At 40.4% G+C, this 19,495-nt stretch overlaps 2 protein-coding genes across 2 annotated transcripts; both read right to left on the bottom strand.

Annotated features, from left to right (window-relative positions):
• Positions 1–1,973: 1,973 nt before the first annotated feature.
• tgfb5 (transforming growth factor, beta 5) lies at positions 1,974–15,838 on the bottom strand. Its single transcript, XM_026358124.1, has 7 exons — positions 13,146–15,838; positions 11,638–11,801; positions 10,929–11,061; positions 10,724–10,834; positions 7,107–7,287; positions 6,568–6,721; positions 1,974–4,434 (listed from the first exon to the last, which is right to left on the bottom strand). Exons 1-7 carry the CDS (start codon positions 13,504–13,506, stop codon positions 4,276–4,278), a joined length of 1,263 nt encoding a protein of 420 aa, XP_026213909.1. The 5' UTR covers positions 13,507–15,838; the 3' UTR covers positions 1,974–4,275.
• Positions 15,839–16,231: 393 nt separating this feature from the next.
• Positions 16,232–19,354, bottom strand: trmt112 (tRNA methyltransferase subunit 11-2). Its single transcript, XM_026358122.1, has 4 exons — positions 19,134–19,354; positions 18,199–18,300; positions 17,991–18,083; positions 16,232–16,605 (listed from the first exon to the last, which is right to left on the bottom strand). The coding sequence occupies exons 1-4, from the start codon at positions 19,206–19,208 to the stop codon at positions 16,504–16,506; spliced, it is 372 nt and encodes a 123-aa protein (XP_026213907.1). The 5' UTR covers positions 19,209–19,354; the 3' UTR covers positions 16,232–16,503.
• Positions 19,355–19,495: the final 141 nt, after the last annotated feature.

The following is a 19,495-nucleotide window of genomic DNA, read 5'->3' as shown; positions in this document are numbered from 1 at the left end:
ATTCATTGAATAATAGTGCAAAATATCACTTTAACTGTTTTTATTGTGATTAATTAATGAATTAATTTCAGTGAACTGACCCTTTAAGAATCTTGCAGCTGCAGTTTCCCTGAAGTTGAGATGAGGAGAAGCAAACAGGCAGTAGCAGTAGGTGAGTACTGGTTATTATATCCTGATTTCTTTACATAAGAGTGTCTTAAAAACTCTATTATAAGTAGAATCCAACATTACACTTAAGTAAAAGTCCAAAGCTACTGACAGGTAAATGTACGTAAGTGTCACAAAGTCAATGTGTTCAGCAGAGGAATGAGGAATGACCGCTGAGAATGAGTTACTGATTATTACTGGTGCTTTAATCTAGAGCTAATTACAAATCTTTTAAAAGAAAATTTATTTTATATTGTTTGGTAAATTACTACCAGGACTTGTCAAATTCAACCCTCAATTTATGACAGTCAGTCATAATTTAAAGTCTATAGTTGTCACATAAATGTTCTACAGCAATAAATATAAATCAGTATTTAGCTCTGAAATGTATTGAAGTAAAAGTATAAAGTTCTTATAGTATAAAAGAAAGTTAAATGTACACAAGATAAGTATAATATATAGTAAAAATACTTCCTTCACTGCTGCTAACTCATAGTTTTATTGTTTTTTTGATTTAAATACTCGTCTATGTTTTAAAGTGTGAGCGTTTATTACTAACTATGCAGCTGCCAGGGTAACTGATTTAAAGGATCAGTTCGTTCATATTTAAAAAAACAAAACAAACAAACCCTACATTGTGTTTCTAACCAGCAAACTATAGTTGTGTTTGTCGTGTTCACGGCACTGAAAACATTCAACAACAATGTGTTTTGGCGGAAAAACTGTTGTTCTCTGGAATAACAAACTGTGAATCGTTTTCACTGGAAGCCTCGTAAAGAAGCTGTTAGTGTAAAAGATGCTGATTTGGTTTTTTTGAATGTCTTATTTTTATTGCTGTGAGCACCACAAGGACGTTTCCAGATTTGTCAATCACAAAATGTCTGGTATCGTTTCTCCTGCTGGAAAAACAACCCAAAATTAAAACATCACTCAGTTCGTCTTCAATGCACCATGTGTTTTCAGCCATTTTGTCTTCACCCGGGGTGGCGTGTTGTGGCTACTTAGCAGTTTCCTTTTACACCATCGTGCGATCAACATATCATCAGTCAAACTATTAAATGAATTATCTTTTGATAAAATATAACTGACTCCAGTTAAAGTAAAAACTGTAACTGTAACAAGGCGGAATAGACGGATCCATCAAATCACCATATTGACCTTTCATAAAATATCATTAAGGCTGGAGATTCCCTATATCCTGTTCCTCGCTGTAAGATCTATGAATCTAAAACCAAATTTTAGCTCTTTTGTCTTATCAGTGAGTTATGAATGAGTTGTGTTTTTAAACTCTTCAGACAGTCGAGTCCTAACAAGCTAAATCAGAAGCTTGACAGAAGCGTCCACGAGCGAGTTGAGGAATCATGATTAGTTCATTGATATCAGTAGTAACATTAGGGCAGAGATAAGTCACAATGTAGTTTTTAGACAGCAGAGATACTAGAAAGCGACTTTACTTTGTGTTTTATAGATGATTAATTTTAGAACGACCTGAGACACTTCACTGACTTACTGAAACAACTGCTTCCACGAACCACGTCTTTGTTGACTGAAAGTGAATATGGGATGGTGTACAACTCTGTGATTATCAGGTGATGAAAACTGAAGCCTGTTTGATCATTTGAACTGGGGCAGATACAAAAATGTCAGTTAATTAGAAACCTAGGCAATTAAAACAAAACTAACAGCACGATTAGACGACAACAGGGTTAATTAAAGCAAACACTCCCCAAAAGCATTGAACGACCAGACCAAGTCATAGTTTTAACTGTACACCGACACTTTAATTTTAAAATCACTGGTTACTATTTACTTTTTGCAGCGTTAGATTCTCATCGTATATGTTTTATTTATTTCTTCATAGACATAAACTGGTGTCAGCACCACCTTAACAGACAGATGTTACATATCTCTGTCACATCACTCAAAACGTCTCAAAGTGGAAATCTGTTACAAAAGGGGCTAAGTTCAGTTGTTAAGTTGTTTAATGTATCCAGATGTGAACACTGTCAAATAAAATTTAGTATCATATTAAACTTTTGATCCTAAACTCAAAAGTTTTCAGCGTTCAGCATAAACAAATTAACTGTCCCTGCTCTTCACACCTTCAGGGTGGACTGCATATTGTGTTCACTCAAACACTTTTATACATCTTGCACATTAGTTTAAATCAGTGGCAACAAATGTTGGAGCTGTCACAGTTACACAGTGTTATTTTAACCAGAACTTGGCAGCCAATCAATACCAAGCCTTTCCTGCGGCCAGGCTGTAACTTCAGAAGTTGCATGAAAACCACCGGCTCTGTGAGTGCGTCCACAACCGGATGTTGTTGTATTTGTCTGCTTCCTATTCAACTACAACTTTAATGTCAACCTGTTTTTTCACAAACAGTGGACACTCACTTACACAATGCATTCCCAAAGTAAAACCTAATTCTAACCAGAACTGTTTTCTTGCTTTCATAGATCCTTGCCTAAAGCTCCTATAATGGAAGTGGTGGGGGACAGAATCCACAGTCGTGGCTCTGTGCAAAACTATATTCAAATGTAACCCAAACCAAAACCTAATTCTAAACCTAAAACATAGTCTTAACCCCGAAATTGCTTTTTAAACACCCTTCTCATTGTGAGGACCGGCTAAAATGTCCTCACGTTGTAAAAATGTCCTCAGTGTGGCCTAACGCCAGTAGGGGTCTTTAGGCACGACCTCTTTATCCTAACCCTGCATTTACTTTTTACCTTGTAAGTCGCTTTGGATAAATTACTAATATGTAAATGTAAAACATCCACATCTCGCTCTCAGCAAGGTCACACAGAGAACATCTGTCTACAGATGTTTATCATAAACAGCAAAAATCACAATAAAATCAGAGGAAGGTTTTTTGTGCTATCACGCATGACCTCAGCAGACACACACACACAGTCGCTCTCTGTGTCCCTCTCACACACACACAAACCACTGGCATACCAGAGAATCTATATTTAAAATAAGCCCTGGGGATGTTTTTTATTTCCAGCATTTAGACATTCTATCAAAAGTGGTGAATGTGGATACTTGGGTGTAGAGAAGCACTCCGAGTGTGTGCGTGAGTGAATCAGTGAGACTGATGGTAAACATAGGTAAGACAGAATATAATCATAGCATAAGGACAGCAATGAGTCAACAGCTTTTACAATAAGATAATGAGTGCACATTCAGAAAATGAGCATGACAGTGTGATTATGGAATCTTAGAGCCAGACCCAAATAGTTACAAATTTGCTAAGGCTGCAAAATACCACCTTCCAAACTTGTAGCCGTTCCAAATACAGCCCTATCATCCCACGTCTCATTTTCAAAGCCTTCTTTTTTCTCCCTCTATCCTCCCACCACAAATCCCAGAACCTCGAGCACCAGAAAGAGAGAGAGAGAGAGAGAGAGAGAGAGACAGAGGAGATGAGGGGAGCATTTAAATCTAGCGTTCCGTGAGTGGTCGGGTCGGTGTCTGGAAATCTTTCACATCCTGTTTACGCCAGGCAGATTTCAGCCCGGGACCGCAGAGAGCTGGCAGGGCCTCTGCCTGGACACAGCTCCTCTCTCTCTCTCTCTCTCTCTCTCTCTCTTTTCTATCTGCTCCCTGCCTCCCTTTTCCTAAAAGATCTTCGTCTACGAACCTTTGCACACCGCCCCCTTCCTATCAACACCTTTAACCCTAAAGCAAATAAGCATGCTCGTCTAGCTCGCTCCCCCACAGCTGCAGGAATAAGACTGAGGTGGATTCAAAAGGTCTTATGCAGCAGGCAAATGTGGCCAAATCACACACCTGATTTTGTAATATCCAAGTACGGGTTTAATACAACTGTGTCATATTTACAGTGTCCTCTATCAGACGGAAAGTTCCAGAGAACGAAGAAAATGATTGGAGAATTTTTCATGGCTGCAAAGAGTTGGAGCAAAATCCTGATGTTTGAGTCAGGTAGCGTAAAAAAATAACATCTCAAAAGTCTGTGAAAGGTGTAAAACAGCGAAGATTAATGAGCAAGGGCTCCATCTGTCCCTTTGTCTTTACTTTCCCACTGAACGAAGCAGTTTGTAGTTTGGGTCCCGTAATCGTTCTGCTCCTCTTTGCCCCCGCTCACCTCTTCCTCCGAACTCAGCGACACTTGCAGGATTTGACGACCATGTTGGAGAGTTGCTCCACGCGTGGCGTGCGTCCTATAAAGTACATGATGGTGAGAGGTTCGAGGTCCTGAGGAACGCAGCAGGGCGAGGCGGAGGCCTCAGGGTTCAGCTTGTTGTACAGGGGAAGGATCTGACCAGGGAGCAGAAGTAAAACAGCGTTACAGCCTCAGAAAACATATTTCATCTCATTTTTAGAAACAATGCTGTCCCACAAACCACAAATAGTTATTTTACATTTGACATTTTATCTGTGCTCTCGATAACAAGTGGTGAAGTAGGTGTCGCTCAGAAAAGCAGCATCACCAGTCACGATTTAGCATCATTTGAATGAAAGTGTGATGACAGTTGTGGGGTTGTTTGCTTATGTTGCCAGACCACACAGGCTTATTTTCTGTCTTACTGAGAGTCAGTTACGAGGATTGGTACAACTCTCACATCTGTGCAGTAAAATTAAGATTTGTTCCTTAATTCTTCTCTCATATTTGCATCTGTTACCAAGTTAAAGCCAGCAGCTGACTGCTAAAGATGGCCTGTCTCTTTCCATCAAAATCTGGCAACCAGCACTTTGACTAATTAAACTGAAATACAAAAACAAGCTGTGTTTTTAACAGAGTTATGCAACAGACTATTTTCCAGGTGCAGAAGCTTTCTCGGAAGGCACCACCTTCATTTCAAACTACTGCTGCTGTTTCTACTTATCTCCAGTGTTTGTGCTAAGTTAACCAGTTGCCTCATATTTAATGTTTAGACATCATCTAATGGTTTGAGTGTGATCAAACCACAGCCGCACAGTCCGAGTTTTGAAAGTTAAACTCTTAAGTATAAATAATAATGAAGAAAGTTTTCTCTACACTTTAACTGTAGTTTATTCAGTTATGGATATTTAATGTTGCACAGAAATACTGAAAACCTTTAAGGAGCTTTTAGAAATCTGTGCAGGCAAATTTGTTAATGTCAAGTCAAGTTTAACCACAGGCACTACGTTACATAACCACTGTCTCTCAATGTGTTTTCTTATTTCTGTTTTAAAGACTTTACCATGTGCAACAAAACTCCGTCACACTTTGGAACTGTGTGGATCAAACTGAGTAACAACCACAGCGGCATTTTGACAGCAGAAAAAAGTCTCCTTGCAGCAGATTTAGCAGTCAAATGCATACTGAAAAATCCTACACATCAACAATGAGGGATATAAATGAAGTAAAGAAACCAAAAGGTTCTGCAATAGTGTGTTTGGCCACAGGCCAGGCCATCAACTATGAGACAAACAGGCTGTGTTGCATAAGCTTATATGTTCGGTAACAGACTTCTGCGAGGTGACAGCCCATTTATGACGCTGGGGTTAACCAATCTTAGCTAACCGTGGTGTTTATCCACCACAAACAATGCACATGAAACTCATTTAAGGGAAAAACGTCAGCCACGTTTCTAAGTTTCTGTACATTGACAGATCCTTGGAGTTTAACTGCAGAGACGGAGGAGTTAAACAATTTTTCAGACATTTCAGATGCTGTTTTCGTTTGGACTGGAGACGTCTGACACTGTTATCATTTAAAGTATTGAGCAAAAAAGAGGCATCTGAATTTCACAGCAGCAAAATATTGTTTGTTAAGAAAAAATGTCTCGTGAAACATAATATTCTAACTTAGTCTGTGTGGTTAAAACACAACACATCCTGTGGAGGTCAGCGAGTGAAATGAACCACTGCTTATTTACAGCATGCAGAGTTGCACACTAGGTGAAAGTTATCAGTTTTAGTGCTTTACGATACAAAATTTCGCTTTATGCAATACTTGAGAAATGTATTTATTAATACAGGACGTAGAAACTCCTTATTATATAAGTTAATTAATGCCAAATCCATTAAAAATGTAATAGGGAACCACATACAACAACAGTTTCCTAGCTCAGAGTCAAACTCAATACAAATTGTTAATTGGTGGGTATTAGAGCTGCAGTGGACGATATTTATTTAACTTGATCTTTAATATTTCCCAAAATATTTAAATACTTAAAAAATGTTTTAAAGTAAAAATGTCACATAAACACAATCACCTGTAAAAATGTGTCCTAAAGTGCCAAAGTTTGATTTAATAAATATTAATAAATAGTATTTATTATAAATATTTTAATAAATCAACAACAACCTGAACAATAGATAAAAAAAAAAAAAAAACATAACTGTGGATTGGATCAAGACGAGGTTTCGATGCTGGCTGCTACAGACACATTTTACTTCCAGCTGTAATCACCAGACACTCACCATGTTGTAGTGGTTGTTGGCACTCCAGAGGTATGGACAGTTTCCGGCACAGAAGTTGGCCTTGTAACCTTTGGGCTCATGGATCCACTTCCAGTTGAGGTCCCGTCTGAAGTCGATGTAAAGCGAGCGCAGGCAGCATCCCTGGTCTGAGCCCCTGAGATTCACCACACAAACAGAAATATTTCACCTCATGCTCTGCAAGGTCTGGGGCAAGGTCCCAAAGATGGATCATGGGAAAATGGCAACAGGTCACTACTGAAGAAACTTCCATCACAAGGTAATGAGTATGCAAGGCTGCCAGAGTTTTCCCCTACAGTATGAAGCAGTCTAAATAAAAGACTACATGCCTGTTGGCCTGCAGTCTAAACACAGGGTCAGTGTTGTTAGTTCAGTCACACAATAGTCTCCAAAGTGGGTCACATGGAAAAAAAATTAATCCGCACCCTGCACAACTGGATTTCAGCTCTACAAAACTACGAATCCTGCATGTGTCAGTCATACGTAACCGCACACACACATGTGGCTGGTTGGATTCCTACCGGGAGCAGGTTGTGGCGTCAGTGGCGGCTGCTCTCTTCTTGCGGTTCTTCTTGGCCGGGTTGTCGACTCGGTCACTGGGCAGCAGAGTGAGGATGAGGTGTGGCGTCTTGGTGCTGAAATCTGCCTGACCTTTAACCTGACTGGGCTTTCTTATCCGGCGAAGCTGCTCATCATCTACACCTGCGCAAAACAGTGTAACAGGTGTCAGGTGTCGAACTAGTGGGTCACAGGATAAACCCGAGAGGCTGCTCAACGATTAACAAGACAGGAAATAAGAAAAAAATTAGTTTGCAACATGAACTCTACACACACACACACAAAACAACACATCTTTGCATTTTCATTACATAACACACAAGTTCCTTTCTCATTAGATGAACTGCTCACAACTCAAGACACGTTTCCTGTGAGTAGAATAAAGCGTCACACTCCAAAAATGTTGAGACCCACCTAGTTAACGCCTCTGAATTCTTAATCGGATGAATATAAATGTGTTTTTTATTATTTTATATAAAATCTTTTTCCTCTAATTCAGCTTTGGTTTTTAAGCTCAAAACACTGTTTTCATTCTGAGAAGTCACTCAGACTATTTGTGTTCTACATGTCTTGTACACAGACAGACTTACATACATGATGGAGATTTTTCCTGGACAGAACGACAGTCTGACTTTATCTGATGGCATGATTTTCCCCGAGTCTAGGGGCACTAGAGCTCAAAACAAGCCCTCACTTGTCTGCCAGTATCAAAAGTTGACATTTTTTCCAAGTGTGGAAAAAACCTGACTTGGCTCAGCTGAGAGTAAATCTTGAGAAGGTGCCATAATTTGGGGCCCAAATGAAGAAACACAGAACAGACAGTCTGGTGTTCAGTAGTTCACAGTGTGTGCAAGAACAGCTTCTCCATTATTCTTGTTTTACAGTGTGTCAGTGATTCATCAATCATTAATCTTCACATTATGTCGTCTGCAGGATTATGAGTGCACTGAGCAGCCGTGGGAGAAGTACTCAGATTCTTTACTTAAATAAAAGGACCACAGTTGTAAAATACTCCACAAGTACAAGTCCTATGTTCAAAATCCAACTAAAGTAAAACCTAAGATGGATTTGAAGTATCAAAGTAAACTTACTTTTCTACACTAAAAATATCCCCTTTGACTGATATCGTTACATTTGGCTTCATAATAGACTGTGTGTTTTATTTATAGCTAGTTATATCAATAATAATAACATTTATTATAGGTCATTTAGTTGGATAACAGGGGTTAATCTGGGGGATAGTCTGATGATTAATGGAGCAGTTCAACTGCAGTAATTTATATGAATTATTAGACTAATATTTGCTTTTTCTGTACAGTAATTAAAGTTATTTCAAGGATATGACCGTGATTTTCTATATTTGTGTTATAAACCTAGGAACAAAATATCTACTCCCTGTAAAGTCTGTAAAAAACAGATTTTAGTTTATTCATCTGTGTCTCAGAGGTCGTTCAGAACTATTAAAAGCACATCAGTGCAGAGCTGGCTCTCGCTATTTTGGTGCCCTAGGCCAGATTATGGTTTGACGCCCCCCACCACACACACACACACACATATACTACGAATGGACTTGAATTGAAATAGGCCATCACTTCTCATATAATAACTTTGGACCCACATTGTCCTGTATTGTTAAATTGTTCAAACACTTTTTTCTGTATTTATGAACAAACAGTTTAGACTGAGACAGGATGAGTTAACTATCTAGATGTTAAGCCTGTGACACAGAGATTCAAACACGCAGTGGACGAGGTGTGTCAGTGAAACTTTTACTCTTACATCCTGCTCTGTAGCCAGGGTGGGCTCAGCGGTGTGCGTCTCCTCTTCTGAGGACAGTAACTGCAGAACGATACGAGTCTCCAAAACACCAGAAACTCTCTAGAAGTCACTAGACTTAGTTGCTTTTAAAAAGTAGTAACAACAGTAAACTGCATTTTTAATGTGAGAAAAGACGATATACCTCTCCTCTTTTCACCTCTCATTTTCTCCACCTTCTGAAAGGGCTGGGTCGGCCTTTTCATGAAGACAATGTCAATATGACAAACATGACTTGATGACGCCTGTCAATAACAACCGCTACATGAGATGCACACTGATAACTTGTTCCACCCCCCTCATCATCCAAAGAGCACAAAGAAAGGCCGCCAGTCGGGGCTGCAAATTATTACTACTATCTATTTTATTTTGTTTATTTTTTTAGTTAGTTTTTTTTTTGTAGCGCTTGCAGCTACTCTCCAAAAAACAAAAACACTGCGGTCTGTGTACAGCTTGCTGGAGACCATATAGATCAGCCAGAGGACTGCTGGAAAAAAGGTTCTCTGGACGGACGAGACCAAAGTAAAACTTGTTGGCTTGAACAAGAAGCATTATGTTTGGCGCCAACCAAATGCTGCATTCCAGCATAAACACTTTATCCCAGCATCATGATTTGGGTCTGCTCCGATGCTTCTGGACCAGGACAGTTTGTCATCACTGATGGAGCTGTGAGTTGTACAAGCAAACTCTATGAAGGTTAATGTCAAGGTATCCATCTGTGAACTGAAGCTCAGGTTCACATACTTTTACCATAAATATTTCAGATTGAATCATTTTCCACATTGAATTTCTCCGAGCCAGTCAGAGTTTGGTTATTATGCTGTGGTATTTTGTGCTTGTGAGTGTTTAAGAGCTACAGCTGAGTGTTTTTGATTAACTGATGAGTGTAGGTTTCCTCTGCAGCTGATTGTTTGTAGCCCACACCTGAGTTAATATGAGTTAGTGTCTCATTTGTTTAACTGGGTCCGATCACAAAAAGAAAATCACAGTTTATCTTTTAAAAGAAAATGAGAAAAGAACTGTGGAACCATTAACAACTCGTAAAGGCTTCTGACAATGAGCCCTAATCAAATGTTTTTGTAACGTATAACATGGTTGAAAACCACAGCTTTAATCTTTAACAATGTTTTAGATTTCATGTGAAATTTTACAAGAGTGTAAAATCTCAATCTGAAAAAAATAGTAGTAGCTAAAACTAGTGTCAAAACAGAATCACGTTTAATTTCATATTTATGCAGAAATTCTGTAGGCTGCATAAACCTTCAGGCATCACTGTACATGCACAAGTACACAAACTCAATACTCAAGTTAAAGTGCAAGTACCTTCCAAAAAACATAGATGTAGCACTACAAATTCTTTAAGCAAGCACTTTAAGTACAGAAGCACTCCACGAATAACAAAAACAGCAGCTCTCAAGTGACAAGAAGAAAAATCATTTTAAAGTTTCTACTGAGCAGTAATGGAAGTACTTTTATAAGTATCATTATCAGAGTGTAGAAATATTTAATTTGCTTTACCAAAGTACCAAAAGTCCAGGTAATTGTTAGTTTGTTATTAACTTATTTTACATCACTTATTACTAAAACATTAATGCGTAAACATCACTAATGCTGCAGCCGTAAAGTTGGTAAATAAAACTCTATAGTGGAGTAAAAGTATCATAACATGGAAATAAATGTACTTAGTTATCTTCCCCCAGTGTGTATGAGTACCAAACTAGAGGTAGCTTGTTCTGCAGTGAAAACAGAAAGGCCTGCTACAAACCTGCAAACAGAGCCTCCAGCTCTTCACTCTTGTTGGGAACGATATTGTTAGTGGAAGGGACGAAGGTGCAGCAGGGACAGTGGACGCCCAGCTTCAGCCCAAGATTATTCTCTAAGGATGGAACAAGACGAAGGGAAAATACATGAAGATGAATTATACAACATTCTGCAGAGATCATTTTTGGAAATCTCGTAGTGGAGCTGACCTGGATCTGACACCCAGTCCTTAATGGTTTCTGTGACGTCCACAGAGATCCAGGCTCCCTTCGCCTTTGGTTGGACGGTGCGGGAGTCGATATAACGTTGAGTGGACGTGCTGTCTTCATCCGGCTTTAGCAGCTGACACGACAAACACACACAGAACAGAAGGCAGTGATGGAGCTGATGTTCACAGACACAACCAACAAATCGTTATTTATTGCTTTAACTATTATAATTCCCACTGTGGTTGAAAGGGCACCGGGTTCATCTTCCTTTGTTTTCACCGAGTCACTGTAAAAAACTATAATAACCTGTAAACCTTTCATCAGCCGTATAAATTATGTAAGCTCACTTTCCTGGGGCCAACATATTTCTGTAATGTGTGGAAATGTCTCCCATGAGCCAAAATATAATTCATTTTAATTGATGAAGATCTCGTCTCGTGTTACAGTCGCCAAATCCTGAAAGGAAAAATCTGCACAGAAACACATTTATGTTCTACTTGGTCACTCCCCTAAGCACAAGAATATTATTTTTAAGTAGAGTAATGTTTTGTTGTCATCTGTCAAGAAGTGCAGCTGGTTCTGCTTCTGTTATAATTAAATGGCCTGAAGTGAATTTAAGGAGATTTAAAGGAGTCATTACAGAAAAATGCTTTTATCTGGCTGTAAACGCTTGAATAGAAAGCGCAGGCGAAGTGCCACTCACACTTACCTGATAGATCTCCACTCGCTGCTCCGAGGCCCGGGCCTGCGGGTTGGGAGCTCTGAAGATCCTGAACTCGGCTTTGACCAGGGTGCTGTTGGTCAGGTCGACCCCACTGACGTCAAAATGGATGACTCTGTAGTGGGGGCTGGGTGCTACTGGCTGCACCGCGTCTAGATGAAAAACAAAGCGCAAGTGATGACTAAAAGTCCAACAACATGTCATGCCTTCTTGGACCATGCTGTATTTATACCGTTGGTTAAAACTGTGCTGTGGGTCTGATGCATTGTCTCGAACATAATTACTAGTGATGGGTGTCTTGATACTAAATTATATGTTTGGGTAGAGTGAGTAAATGTGTCTGGTCTCATGTTTAATAAATGTTAATGTCGCATTCATGAGTTGAACTACACCAGACTTCACCAAACACCTACACAGTTATGTTTTTATGTATCATGACTCTTTAAATCTCTCACACACAATTCCTCAGCCCCATGGTTTACCACAATAAAGCTGCTCTGAAGGCTTCAGAGAATCACATGCCTTGCTCACGAGTAGCACTGTTCTTCATGTTTCACCCCTTCCCTGTTTTCACCAACAACACGACAGCCAATATTTCTGCTGATGTATTATTTGTGCAAAGACTGTAATTAGGTTAAATTGTACAGTGCTGCCACTTTAATTGAGAATTTTTACTTCTTAGAAACTCTTTTCAATTTCAGAGTGAATTATAGTAGTTTTAACTTCATTTAATAGATCAAACATCTCCACGCATCAGTTCAGTCACCCTCCAGATTAAACATTTCACTATATGAATGCAGTTATGAGCAGACACAAGTGTTAAAGTGTTAAATATGACTGGCTGGTGTATATACAGATAACAAATATGTTTATAGTAGAAGTTGACTGCACATTAATATTTAAAATGACCATAGAGCTGCACGCAGCTACCTTACAGTGGATTGTAAACAATTTACTAAATGCTAATATAATGCTCATGAATGTTCCCATAAACCTGTTAACCACATTAAATACAGTGCACTGCCTCAGACTGAACTCAGCCACAGGTAACATACAGTTAGAACCACCTGGACCACATATAAATGCTTATCCATCAGCAAAGGACCAAGTTTTACTTTTAACAAGTTTGTTTGTTCATTTTTCTAAACAGTGAGGTGTCGGCACACATGCAGTGTCTGAATATATCTTTTATCACATGTTTTGGTGAGTGGTGCTGATGGAACTTGAATTGGTCCCTTTGTGTGGTCTGCAAGTTAAAAGACAAACGGAACAATAAAAAATAAAAACTAGGCTTTCTGCTCCCTCAGTGGTTCCCAACCTGGAGCTCCGGGCACCTATGGGGACCCAAGATTATCAGAGGGGTCACGAGTGATTAATGGAGTCCTGAGCTGAAAAACCTGGGGCCCCTTTCATGACCTCTTCTCCCCTGCAGCGGCCGCTCTGTGGTCCCCGGACCACCCACTGAGAACCCCTTCCTACCTCTTCCATGCACTCACTTGTGGCGGTGCGGGGGGGCAGCATGTCGATCCTCTGCACCTCTTTGGCGTAGTAGTCCTCCTCGCTGCTCTCGCGCTCGCACGTGGACTCCGCCAGGCGCGCGCGCTCCTTCAGCAGCTCCCGCGTGCTGTTGTACAGCAGCACGACCTCCGTGGGCACGGGGCCCGGCGGGGGGGCCTCGTCGTCGTCGTCCGGGGGGCTGCGGATGCGGAGCTTGCTGAGGATCTGTCCGCGCACCGCCTCGATGCGCCGGGACTTCTGCGCGTCCAGGTTGATGGACTGGCACGTGTTGAGCCCGTGCACCAGAAACACACCGGAGAAGCGCAGCAGCAGCAGCAGCGCGACGCGGGGGGGCCACATTGTCCGGTGAGGAGACGGGGGTGGGGGCGGAGGTTCGGATCCAGCTGAAACAGTTGAAGTCGCCGCGGTGGACCGGAACTAGAGCCGAGCGTCGACACCGAGCACCGTGCGTAAAGTCATAAAATGTGAAACTGGTGGTTGAACCGACGTCTCCAAAGCAAAAAAGCCAATATCCAGTTCTAACTGGGTATTTTGGTCAAAACCACTTCATGAGGAGAAGGAAAACCACATGTGCTGACTTTACATATATTCTGCTGAGGTACTTTTATAACACTATGCGTATTTTAACACCACACACACACAAACGCAACGTCGTGTATTCCTTAAACTTAAAAGATTAAATCTTAAAGGAAACTACTCATAAAAGGAAGAACAGTTTTGGGGGATGTGACTCTAAATGACACAGTGTGACCAAACTCCACTGTGAAAACTTCACATTTAGCGTCAGACAAACTTGCGCCGGTGCGTGCGCGCTCTTCGCATGTGAAGGTGAATATGTTTAATTAAAACCTGCCCGATGAGTTATGGTATTATCCGCCTCCGTTTCCCGTTGTCCATCCTCGGATGATATAACAGCTCTCGGAGAAAACAGTCCACACAGGAGCTCAGCCCATGTCGCAAATCCTACAAATAGAAACCTGAAGTGCTGAATTCATCTGCAGCAGCAGGGTTCTTGTGCTTTTACCTTCAATAGACCCATGTGTGGAGCAAAAAACAGGCCCATATCCGCGTCTAGAAAATATAGTTACTTAAAAAAACAGCAGTGAGGTCCTCCCAGTCCCAGTTAAAGGTAAAAAGAAAACAGGCTGCGCCAAAACGTAGGAAAAATTGTTGATTTATGTTGGGAAAACCATGGTGGACTCATAAACATCAGAAGACGGAGAACGTCAGACGATATAAAAACACATGACGCAGAAAATATGTGAAAGAAGTCCTTGTGCTGGGATTTTTTTTAAAGAGGAAACTCTCCAGTTTAGATGAAGTCTGCCGGGCTCAAAGCTCTGCTGAAAACCCAGAGACCTGCTGCATGATGTGGCTCCATTATCCTGCAGATCTGCTCTGAGAAATGATCTGAGACCCAGACAGAAAGAGTCTGGGAGGGAGGGACTGGACGCAGAGAGGTGGTGATGGTGATGGTGAGGCGGGTTGCCACCAAAATGAAGGGAGTGTGATTATGTGGGTGAGAGCCATCTTCCCCTCACCAGAGGAGGCACACACACACACTTTACAGCACAAAAACAACAATGGCACGCTCTCTCTGCAGGTGAAGTCTCTGTTCTTATTTATCCTCTTACCAAAAATTCACTGAGAAGATTAAGCATTTGCAACTCGCACGTTTGTACATGCAGCTTGAGCCAGCAGCCAGTTAGCATAGCTTAGCATAAACACTGGGAACAGAGGGAAACTGCTAGCTGTGCCGAAAAGTAACAGGAATAGAGCCGATCACCCCCAGACCTCATTCTCATTTATTGGCTCCAATTTCATTTCACGAGTTAACAAGCTGCTGTTTGTCTTTTGTGAATGCACTACACGTCTGTAATCAGGTACTTTCTTCAAACTATTTTATCACTCAAGCTTTTCCACAATCAGCTGAATCCATCTGTGTTAATGAAACTGCACATAGACCCTTTACTTACTATATCCAGAGCTTTTAATGCCAACATTAACATATTTTTAGGACTAATAAACATGAACAGCAGCCACTTGTACAAACTTCGCTAAGCCCTCCTCAGTTGAAGCTACACTGTCGGCTATAGCTTCATATTTGCTGCATGATTTTGGCAGCAGAGCCAAGAAGCATATTTGCACAGCGTGGAATTAAAGCTTTAAACATCAAAATGATTAAATGGTAACATAGGATGAATATGAGATTTCAATTGGATCTTCAGTCCGGATCTCAGTGTGATTTTCAGCTTAGACCCATTCATGCTGACAGATAAAGGATTATCCTAATGTTACTAAATCATTCCACAGACAGCCCATCCCTTTTTATCTTTATCTTTTCAAGCTTTCAATCTAGCTCCTTTCTTTCCTCTCTGTTCCTCTTCGGTCTCGTTGTTAATTACAGTTCAGAACTTGGAGAGGACTGTTAATCTGTCAGGGTTGGCTTTTATTGCTGCTCTGCTGCCATCCCATTATACCGTTATTATAGTTGCGGGTGCAGGCCTGTAATTGCTGTAAGTAGAAGGGAAAGGTAGGAGAGACTCAGGCTGCCTCAAGGCTTCTGGTCAGGGTAACCCCCCCCCCCTCACTGTCTGTCCTGGCAAAGTTTCTAAAAATGATAACGCTGCCTCTGAACAAATAGTGTCCTGTCCCAGCTTGACTGCTGCTGTACCACCTCAGCCTGTCACGCCTGGAAAAACACTTCATTTGTCTCAGTATCTGGCCCTCAACTCTTTCTACCTAAAAAACCGTGGGGCATCTCAGATCACAGGAGCCCGCCCAGGTGGGATGTCGTGTGTGCACGCTGTAATGTGGGCCTTAAGAGAAGAGAAAAAAACTGAAAGACTTCCTCAAAAACAACTTCTAGCCTGCAGTTTTTTTTCCTGTCTTTTCCTCAAATCCAAATATAGACGAGCCACTGCCACGTCATCTAGTCCTCAGCACTTTCCTTAAACCCTGAGAGAGGGCGAGATGGGGTTCAGAGCCTCAGCACACACACAACTTGCATGTTTGTAATATAAGTGCATCCATCTTTTCCACAGAAACCTAAAACAATTTTGGCTGTCATGGAAATCTGGACAGTTTTATTGGAAAGACAAAAGGAAAGAACCCAAACAGATACAAAAATAAATACAGATAAAACCACATGGGTTATTCTTGGGGAACATTTCCATCAATTATTCTTTAAATCTTTTCCCTCCATTGGCAGCGTCAGCCACTTAGAACTACAATCAGCCAAACAGTGTGGCCCATTTCCTCATGGCACCAAGTCAAACCAGAGTCCAGCCTCTCTCTCTCTCTCTCTCCGAATACCCACAGAGTGTACGGTGAGTTCTACACCTCGTCTTCATTCAGCAGCATGTTGGGGATTCCTCTGGAGATCGGGAACTCTCGTCCTGACTCGGGGCACTGCAGACATCCCTCTATCACCTCCACCTGCAGCACACACAGACAAAAACAGAAGAGTGTGACGCCACTAGATGTCAGCACAAAGCAAAAACATCACTGCCCAGTCAGATTCTTTTGGTTCAGCCCCGGGCCTTTTAGTTCTGCACAATGGAAATTTTAACGCTGCCTCATATGTTAGACCCATGGTTCCCAACCCCGGGGGCGTGGACTGGTACAGGGCCATGAAATATTTGCTTCTGGGCCATAACACTTAATAGTTACATAACATCATAATTAGGTTGTTCAGAAAAATGGTTTGTCCTTTTTTTATTTCATACATAACTACAAATATTAAAAGTTAGAGTCTGCAGGGATTCACGAGGTGTTTGCCAAGAAACGTAAACTAGATGTTTGTTTCTTGTATCAAAAACACTGTTCTTGTTAAGTGGTTTCACATGTTTTATCTGGTTTAGAAGAAGATCACTGCTAGGAAGTAAACAATGCAGGAGTTTTATAAGGAAAGAATCCATTAAACACATTAGACCTCAAATATTCACACAAAGCATTTTAGTAATTTAAATTAAAGATAAACATGTTTGTCCACAGTGAACCTTTAGTGTCCACTGTAGTTTTGTTTTTGTGCTCACCCACTTCCTCACTTGTGCATGAACTGGAACACAGATTGTGACTTGGACTTATAGAGTATTTATTTGTTAAACAAAGTGATCATGTAATTATCATTTACTGTGTTCATTGAAAAAAGAACATGACACTGGAATCCACAGCAAAGTCCAACACTAGTAAAAGACAGAGGCTTCTGTATGTCTAATAAAATAGTTTAATGTTTGTAATGTGTTTATTTGACTGAAAATTGTAAATGACAAGATCCGGGACTAAAACAAGATCTTTGTTCAAATGAAGAGCTGAACAATTAATTAACTGTCTGAAACTTAATTAGCCCCTATTGTTCTAATTTCTAAAAATATAGAATTAGCTGTTTTTCTAATATATAACTATTACTATGTTACTGTATGTTAACTGTCCTCTATAATACTGTTGTTGTAACAGAACATCACTAAAGCCTGTGATGTGTATTGATAAGATTAAAGAATCAATTAATTTAAAAAGGCAGAATAATTTATATAAAGATGTGTTATGTGCAGATTGCAGTTATGTTATTACCAGAATGAAGTAGCAAATAACTACCACTGACAGGAATAACCATGAGCTCCTTAATAGGCTGAATATTTGCAAGTGAACTACACTGTTGTTATCTTAAATAACAAATATTGAAAATGCACATTATAGACTAAACTCTAAACACATTTTAAACTTTGGACAATGGATTGAAACAAGAGTAACAAGTGCATATAGGTGACATTTAGTGCAGTGACATGTTTATGATAATACCCATTTTATCCAGCCGTCCTTACCTCTAACAGCGCTCTGTGCACCTTCTTCAGGAACTCTTCGTTCTTCTCGTAGTCTGGCACCAGCTCAGCTGGCAGGTCTTCCCGGTGACCCAACTGTAAAGGGAAAAAAATATGGTAACAAGAAATCTAACTGGACCGCTGCACCTTCAGAAATACAATGTGGGAAAAAACAGTATCCCAGTAATGAGCAGTGAATGTTCGACCTCACCTGCTCTGCAGCTTGGACCAGAGCACTCCACTCTAGTTTGGGAATCATCCGGCTGACAAACTGAGGGTTGAACTCCACCTCATTCACCTTCACCTCAGTTGCCTACAAACACACACACACACACACACACACACACACACACACACACACACACACACCATCAAACATCAGAGGCAAACAGCAGTTGATTAGTGTTAACATCTCTCTCCAGACATGTACATACACTGACCTGCTGCGGCTATCATACTGGGAAACTTAACAGATAGAATATGTTATTCTATCCTAATAACTGAATATACACATATTCATATGCACTACACAACCAGTCTTGGTTTTCTCCTCCTGCACTGTCATGACTGTTGAATGTTCACATCTAATTTTCTTTCCTATTTATTTCACAGTCATTACTGTTCAGTGCACTGCAAACCACTCATCTTCATTGTACACCTTGAACACCTGATCTTTTCTTATCGGCTGATGTATTTATCTTCACCCTGGGATTAATAAAGTTAATTGATTTTTCAGTGTAAATGAAAACTAGACGCACCTGTTATTATGATGTTATCCAGCCTTAACTATTAACATCTAACTGAATTTACACAATTATTAACAGCAGAGTTTACAGCTAATCTATATTAAACAGGTATATTTAACTTAACTACATTTAAGAACATGTTTTGGTCAGATCTTTTACGATTACATCCCCGTACACCTGACAAATCAATAATTCTGTTTAAAGGGTCAATACTTAGCCACTTAGCATATCAAAGCTAGCGTAGCTTTGAGATAGTAGACAGATCAGGGAGACAACTAAACAACTCTGTTTTACATTTCAAAACTTAAACAACATTATTACAGAACAGTCAGGCTATATAATGTACAAACTCGGTGGTATCAGCAGTAGCCGCAGTGCTAACCAGCTGTTTACGGTTTACCTTGATGAGCAGCGGGTATCCTTTAGCGACCCCCTTAACATGAGACGTCAACATGTTGTGTGTGAGCAGCTTCATGGTTAAAGATACAAATCTGGAATGATGTCGCTGGTTTAATGATATTTTACTAATGTAGATACAAACACTTTCAGTCTATCATCTACATATAACTCACGCTGCAGCGTTTACATGTGGACCGGAAGTACCCTCTGTTGCGTCGCCAAAAACAGTCCCTCACTTCCGTTAAATAATGTGTTCCGTTTTCTTAGCCCCTCTTAATTCTTTAATATTCTCATCAGCCACTGGAACAAATATTATTCAGAGTTTACCAATGGTGGTTCTAATGTTTTGACTTGCTCATTTAT

The sequence above is a fragment of the Anabas testudineus genome, chromosome 10 (assembly GCF_900324465.2).
Source record: "Anabas testudineus chromosome 10, fAnaTes1.2, whole genome shotgun sequence".
Lineage (NCBI taxonomy): Eukaryota > Metazoa > Chordata > Actinopteri > Anabantiformes > Anabantidae > Anabas > Anabas testudineus.
Note: the sequence above shows the minus strand (reverse complement) of the source record. Positions and strands in the feature narration are given on the sequence as shown.